We start from the raw sequence: 7270 nt of genomic DNA, 5'->3' as shown, positions 1-7270 counted from the left end.
CGTCACGTCCGGCTCGGCTCGTGGACGGTGGCCGACAGGCTGCGCCCGCCCGCGCCCGGGGTGATGCAGCTGCCGCCTGCGCTGTGCGCCCGCCTCGCTGCGGGGCCCGGGGCGGCGGAGCCACTGCCTGTAGAACGGGACCCCGCGGCTGGGGCCGCGCCCTTTCGCTTCATTGCGCGCCCCGTGCGCTTCCCGCGGGAGCACGAGTTCTTCGAGGTGCGTGAGCAAAAGGGGGAAAAAGTAGTTGTAGGATCCTGCGGGGCCTACGGCTGCTGGGCGGGGCCGGAGCCTGGAGTGGGCGGGGCCTGAGTCTGCAGGGCGGTGCCGGAGCCGGGGTAGGCGGGGCCGGAGCCTGGAGTGGGCGGGGCCGGAGCCTGGGACAGGCGGGACCTGAGGTAGTGGGGCGGGGCCGGAACGTGGAGTGGGCGGGGCCTGAGGTTGCCGGGCGGAGCCGAAGCCTGGGGCAGGCGGGGCCTATGATTGTGGGGCGGGACCGAGCCGGGAGGGTGGAGCCTACGGCTGTGGGGCGGAACTGGAGCTGGGGATGACTGGGGCCACGGGTGTGGGCGAGGCCTGACCCGGTGGGCGTGCCGCGAGTCACCTGGCCCCGCCCACGGTGCACTTTTTCTGCAGGATGGGGACGTGCAGCGCCACCTCTACCTCCAGGACGTGCTCATGCAGGTGGCCGACGCGCCTGAGAAGCCCAGGTAAGCGGCTGGGCAGTGCCTAGCCAGTGCTACTCCTGCGCCGCCTCCCTGACCGGTGCCTGGTCCCTGGGACTGTGCTGCCGCCCCTCCATGTGCGGCCGCGCCACCAAGGCGCTGTGCCTGTCCAGCTTTGGCGTGGCCGACTACTTCCACCACCTAGCCTGTTTGTGAAACTTAGTTCATAAAAAGAGGGTTTGGGATTGCAAAAGATGCATGGGGGCTTTATTGGAGGTCTCAAAGGGAAACTGCAGAAAGTCCAGTTTGGTTCCTCGCACCGGAGGAAGGGCCCCTGAAGCAGGTCTCCTTGGCAGGGTGCCCGCGTTTGCCTGCCAGGTGGCCGGCTGCTGCCAGGTGTTCGATGCCCTGGACGACTACGAGCACCACTACCACACACTGCACGGAAATGTTTGCTCCTTTTGCAAGCGGGCCTTCCCTTCTGGACACCTGCTGGACGCCCACATCCTGGAGTGGCACGATTCGCTCTTCCAGATCCTGTGTGAGAGGCAGGACATGGTGGGTGACGTCTGCACAGCCGCCGAGGCCACCCCCCAGTGGTGATGGGCTCAGAGTGCTGCCCCCAGCTCTTGCGTGCACGGGCAAGGCCGGGGACACCTTTCTGCCCTTGGCAGCCCTGCTACAGGGGCATGGCGGTGGGGGAGGGCCAGGGGTCAGAGGGAGGTGACACGGTCTCCATTTCAGTATCAGTGCTTGGTAGAAGGCTGCACAGAGAAGTTCAAGACCAGCAGAGACCGGAAGGATCACATGGTGAGGATGCACCTGTACCCCGCGGACTTCCGGTTTGATAAGCCAAAGAAAAGCAGAAGGTAGGGAGCTGCCAGGCCTAGCACGTGTCTGCTTTTGATTTTAGGAAAAGGCTTCCAACTAGCTGGAATGCATAGATGGTCAGACTTATTATGCACTTGTGTGTCACCTAATGGGGTGTTCACCTGCAGGTACCTGAAGCCCTGGCAGCACAGCTACAGGTGGTTGTGCCAGTGGCCACCCTGCCGAAGGGAGGCTGGAGGGGAGACCCTGGCTGCCCAGCTCTGTGCCAGTGGAGGCAGCAGAGGGGGTGTGGGAATGAGCAGACGCAGCGCCTCTGCAGTCACACCCCTCGGGGCCATGCCTCTACCTCCTGCAGCCGTCGTCCATGCTCATCCGCACTCACATCTCTCAGGGCCATGCCTGTACCTCCTGCAGCAGTTGGCCGTGCTCATCCGCACTCACACCCCTCGGGGCCATGCCTGTACCTCCTGCAGCCGTCTCACACCCCTCGGGGCCATGCCTGTACCTCCTGCAGCCGTTGGCCGCGCTCACACATCATGCAGCCCTGGCTTTCCCTTTGTCCTGGTTGGTTGTGCGTATATGAACTGGATGACAAAGCCGTTGATTAACATGTTCCTGCCTAGAGCGCACTCTGGGAAATACTTCCAGGAACAATCTTTTGCTCTGACACCCAGGCTGGAGTGTAGTGGTGTGATCTAGGTTCACTGCCACCTCCACTTCTCAGGCTCAAGCGATTCTCCCACTTTAGCCTCCTAAAGTGCTAGGACTACCAACACGCATCACCACACTCGGCAAAATTTTCTATTTTTTGTAGAGACAGAGTCTTGCTATGTTGTCCAGTCTGGTGGTGAACTCCTGGGCTCAAGCCATCCACCTGCCTCAGCCTCCCAAAGTGCTGAGATTACAGGTGTGAGCTACCACGTCCAGCCGGAACAATTTTTAAATTGTTCCTTTTTTAACTGATTATTTTAGGTGAACCTTCATAATCATCTAAAATTTTATTGATCAAAGTTTTTCAGACTACATTTTCTCAAGTAGTAATTTGCTCTTTAAAATAAAAGAATTGGGAGAAACCGCTGCAATATGGGAGGCTTTACCAAGACTTACGTGTAAAGTCATTGTCTCCTTTCCGAGGGATCATCTTAAGGAGAAAAACCGTGCAATGCTGGATTGAGACGTTCGTGTTATGGAAGAGACTAGTTTATAGTCTCTGGTTAACTTTAGCAAATTTCTCACACACATAAAAAGACCCGTAGCACCGTTGGAACCATAAAAATACTATTTTCCAAAAAAAGTATGATTGTTACAGTTAAGTTTATAAGATGCAGGCTCTATTATGTAAACAATGACCTTGCTATAATCATTCTCCTTTCCCCAGTATCCTGAAAACCACCCTATAAAATCACACTATGCCAAAACAGTAAGACGATATGCTACTTACAAGGAAATCCAGTTTCTTTCTTGCACATTCATTTCTGGGGAACACGGGGTCTGTAGGAGCCATGCAGGACTGTTGCTCACTGCTCTGTCCCTGCAGCCCAGCCTCAGCGGAAGCCCCAGGGGACAGTGGAGAGCTGTCAGAAGGGGAGGCCATGGAAATCTGCTCTGAGCCTGTGGCGGCCTCCCCTGCACCGGCGGGTGAGAGGCGGATCTACAGTCACAGGTCAGTGTCTGAGCTCTTTCTGAAACCCGTTCTCAATGTGTGTTTGGTGCCAAGGATTCTGGGCTGCACCTGGGCCGCAGCTCTTCTCATACTGAATTCGGAAAGGTAACGCTGGGTAAGAAAATCGGCTTCCGCCAGAGAAGAAAGTCCAGATATTTCAGGTCCTGTGAATCACTTAGTTTCTCTCACATACTCTGTTTTTGAGCCGCTGAAGTGCAGGAATGCCAAGCACCACTCACTTTTCCTCATTGTCTGAGTGGGATGGAAAGAGTCTCACTTGCAGTTGTTTCAGTCACAACCCAGGCGTCTGCCTTAATAGCGTCACCTGTGCCGTCTGCCTTTCTAGCATGACCTGTGCCGTCTGCCTTTCTAGCATGACCTGTGCCGTCTGCCTTTCTAGTTAAAGTTGATTTTAAATTAATTTGGGGAAAACGGTAAACAATTGGGGAAAAACATCACCAAAGACTCCAAACAGGTGGAACGATGAACTTAACGTTCCCTACACCCTCCTTACAGATGCCTGGACTTTGGCCTGTGAATGAGCCCCGGGGGGCTGGGACAGTAGGGGTTTTCACAGAACGGACATGGGGTAGCAGGAAGTCTCAGCCCCAGAGGGCTTGGCAGGAGCCACCCTCTCCGCTGAGTTCTTCCCAGCGGGTGTGCGTCGGTGGCTGACGGGGATCTCCCACAGGAAGTAGGTCTCAGGCTGTGGAAAGGGAGCTGCCCCAGGGCCCAGGAGGGCCGGCTCTGCATCCCGTATGTTCCCAGAGTGAAAGAGAATGAGACGGAGACACATGAGTGCTGTTATGACCTGGGTTGTTGATTGGCAAATACAGCATCTAATAGAAACTTTCTTCCATCCCAGAATACCCTCTACCATCTGCTTTGGTCAGGGTGTCGCTCGAGGATTTAAAAGCAACAAGAAGAAAACCAAACAGTGCTGATAGACTCAGAAAAGGAGTGGGGGGCAGTCGCCACTGCTGGGAGCGGCATCCGCCGTGGGCCTTTCTCCGACCTGGTGTGGCCGCCCTGGGGCCAGGCCCTCGCCATCCTCCCTGTCCTTGTCCCTCAGCAAATGGCATCAGCAGCTGTCATTAGAAACTGTGAGGGACCCACAGATTTTGGAAATGACCTGGACACACTATTGGGAAGGAGATGTGGACGGCCTGTCTCCTCCTGCAGGGCCCACCCTAAGAATGTATTTTTAAACACATGAAATAAGTATTTTTCACTGATGGTCTTGAGTCTTCATTTCTGTATTGAGTCCGGTGCGGAGTAGTTATTGTTACCCATGGGTATTCTGTTTTCCACCCTCGGTTTTCAGGAAGATTTATAAAGTACTGGCACCCCTCAGAAGTGGGTGATGGGGTAGGATACAGCACTCCACCTCGTCCCAGACCTCCTGGCTTTGGGAGCCACACCCAGTTGTCCCTGCCACACCACTCAGGGAGTAGACCTGGTGGGGGTAGGATCTGATGCCCACAGGGAGGGGCACAGTGGCTCTGGGGGTGTGGGGTGCTGGGGGTATGTGGGGTGCCGGGGGTGTGTGGGGTGCTGGGGGAGTGTGGGGTGCTGGGGGTTGCTGCCCCAGAGGGTGCAGGATCCATCACTAGTGCCAGCGGGGACCACAGAGTCTGCATCAGGAAATGCAGGCTGAGAGATTGGGGCTGGCATTGGATTGCAGAGATACACTGGGGGGCAGTGTGTCCTGGAGAAATCGCTCTGTTTTGATAAAATTAGGGTACTCAGGGACTCCCGACCATGTCTTCCTCCAGCGGCCCTGTTCCCACAGCATGTGATATGGGCAGCAAGCCACCCAGGTGCCAAGGCAAGAGAAAGAGGGCACGAGCTGTTCCAGTATAACAAAATACATAAAATAACAGGAGTTATACTAGATATACATCATAGATATGATTATATATGTATCACTAATCATTAGTTTGTAGTAATTACTCTTTATTCCAATATTATAATAATCCTCACTTTACAATCATAACCTAGGAAAAACCAGGCCATATAGAGATAGGAGCTGAGGGGACATAGTGAGAAGTGACCAGAAGACAAGAGTGCGAGCCTTCTGTTATGCCTGGACAGGGCCACCAGAGGGCCCTTGGTCCAGCGGTAACGCCAGCGTCTGGGAAGACGCCCGTCGCCAAGCGGACCGTGGTCTAGTGGTCTAGTGGTAGCGTCAGTGTCAAGTGCGTGGTCTAGTGGTAGCGCCAGTGTCAAGGAAAAACACCCGCTACTTAGCAGACCAGGAAAGGGAGTCTCCCTTTCCCTGGGGGAGTTTAGAGAAGACTCTCCTCCTCCACCTCTTGTGGAGGGTCTGACATCAGTCACGCCCGCCCGCAGTTATCCGGAGGCCTAACCGTCTCCCTGTGATGCTGTGCTTCAGTGGTCACGCTCCTAGTCCACTTTCATGTTCCATTCTGTACACCTGGCTCTGCCTTCTAGATAGCAGTAGCAAAATTAGTGAAAGTACTAAAAGTCTCTGATACGCAGAAGTAATGGTGTAAGCTATCTCCTCTCTCTCTGCCTTGGCTGTCAAAGGAGGAAGGGCCCCCTGTCCAGTGGACACGTGACCCACGTGACCTTACCTATCATTGGAGATGGCTCACACTCCTTACCCTGCCCCCTTGTCTTGTATCCAATAAATATCAGCGCAGCCTGGCATTCGGGGCTGCTACCGGTCTCCGCGTCTTGGTGGTAGTGGTCCCCTGGGCCCAGCTGTCTTTTATCTCTTTGTCTTCTGTCTTTATTTCTACGATCTCTTGTCTCTGCACACGGGGAGAAAAACCCACAGACCCTGTGGGGCTGGTCCCTTCATGTGACTGGGGTGCTCCTGGGCCCCCGCCCCTGGCATTGCCTCACAGCCCACTCCCTTTGGGGCTCTGGGTTGGCTGGAGGCAGTGGGTGGTCATCTGCAGCTGCTGCTCGGCTCCACAGGGTGATGCTGAGAGCTCTCCAGCGACCTGGAGTCAGGGAATCTCAAGGGCCTCAGGTTCAGAGCTGACATCGCACAGTGCTTCCTGCTCTGAAAACTGAAGGCAGGTTCCCAAGCACTCAAGGGAAGACACTAAAGCCTGAAGCCCAGGCCTGGGTGTATCGGTGAAGAGAGGTTTAACACGCACATGTGTGGGGTGGGAGATGAGCACTGGCCGAGGGTGGCTGTGGTGGGGCCGCCCGGGGCCCGTCTGCTGCTTGAGAAAGCACAACACAAGAAAAATGCAAACAAGCAAATTTACTGCTGGTTCTCCATCTCCCCGAGGAGATCCTGCCCCAGCCCGTTGAGTCCTCTGGCTCCTGCGTGAGCTCCCTGCACAAGGCCGGCAGCACAGCCCTGGCAGCAGCGCTCCATGAGGATGTATTAGCCCCTTCCACAACAGCAGATTCTGCTAAAACTCTTTTGTTCACAGCAGGACTGTTTTATACTCTTTGGGGACTGTTGGTCCTGGGTTCCAATCCTAGCTTCATCTCTGCCTGGAAGCTATTTGTTTATTCTGTCTCAGATTTTCTTCTGACAAGTGGAGAGTGTAAAACTTCGGTATGAAGAATGTTACTGATTTTTTTTGAAAGCCAGCATCGTAACTGTGCGTGGGCTGCGTCCATTTCTAAGAAGATGCTCATATTTCTTTTCTTTCTTTCTTTTTCTTTTTGAGACAGGCTCGCTCTTCTTGCCCAGGCTGGAGTGCAGTGGCATCATCCTGGCTCACTGCGACCTCTGCCCCCCGAGTTCAAGCAATTCTCCTGCCTCAGCCTCCTGAGTAGCTGGAATTACAGACGCACACCACCGTACCCGGCTACTTTTGTATTGTTAGTAGATACAGGGTTTCACTATGTTGGCCAGGCCGGTCTCGAACTCCTGACCTCAGGTGATCCGCCTGCCTCGGCCTCCCAAAGTGCTGGGATTACAGTCATGAGCCACCGCGCCCGGCAGAGATGCTCATGTTTCTGCTGCAAGACCTGTGAGAGCTGAAGGCAGCTGGACTTCCTGGGTCGAGTGGGGACTTGAAGAACTTTTGTGTAGCTAGCTAGAGGTTTGTAAAATGCACCAATCAGGGCTCTGTAAAGATGCGCCAATCAATGCTCTGTAGTTAGCTAGAAGTTTTTAAAA

At 54.9% G+C, this 7270-nt stretch overlaps 1 protein-coding gene across 2 annotated transcripts; it reads left to right on the top strand.

Moving 5' to 3' along the window:
- The first annotated feature begins 30 nt into the window (after positions 1 to 30).
- ZNF511 (zinc finger protein 511) lies at positions 31 to 4378 on the top strand. Of its 2 annotated transcripts, XM_032174553.2 has the most exons (6): positions 31 to 216; positions 634 to 707; positions 1019 to 1220; positions 1407 to 1531; positions 3031 to 3156; positions 4022 to 4378. In XM_032174553.2, exons 1-6 carry the CDS (start codon positions 64 to 66, stop codon positions 4098 to 4100), a joined length of 759 nt encoding a protein of 252 aa, XP_032030444.1. In that variant the 5' UTR covers positions 31 to 63; the 3' UTR covers positions 4101 to 4378. The 2 variants fall into 2 exon arrangements, with proteins under 2 accessions (XP_032030444.1, XP_032030434.1); XM_032174543.2 differs by lacking the exon at positions 4022 to 4378 and having other exon boundaries at positions 36 to 216; positions 3031 to 4014.
- The last annotated feature ends 2892 nt before the right edge of the window (positions 4379 to 7270 follow it).

This window comes from Hylobates moloch, unplaced genomic scaffold (assembly GCF_009828535.3).
Source record: "Hylobates moloch isolate HMO894 unplaced genomic scaffold, HMol_V3 SCAFFOLD_3, whole genome shotgun sequence".
In the NCBI taxonomy this organism is placed as follows: Eukaryota; Metazoa; Chordata; class Mammalia; order Primates; family Hylobatidae; genus Hylobates; species Hylobates moloch.
The sequence above is the reverse complement of the archived record's forward strand: the minus strand, read 5'-3'. Positions and strand labels throughout refer to the sequence as shown.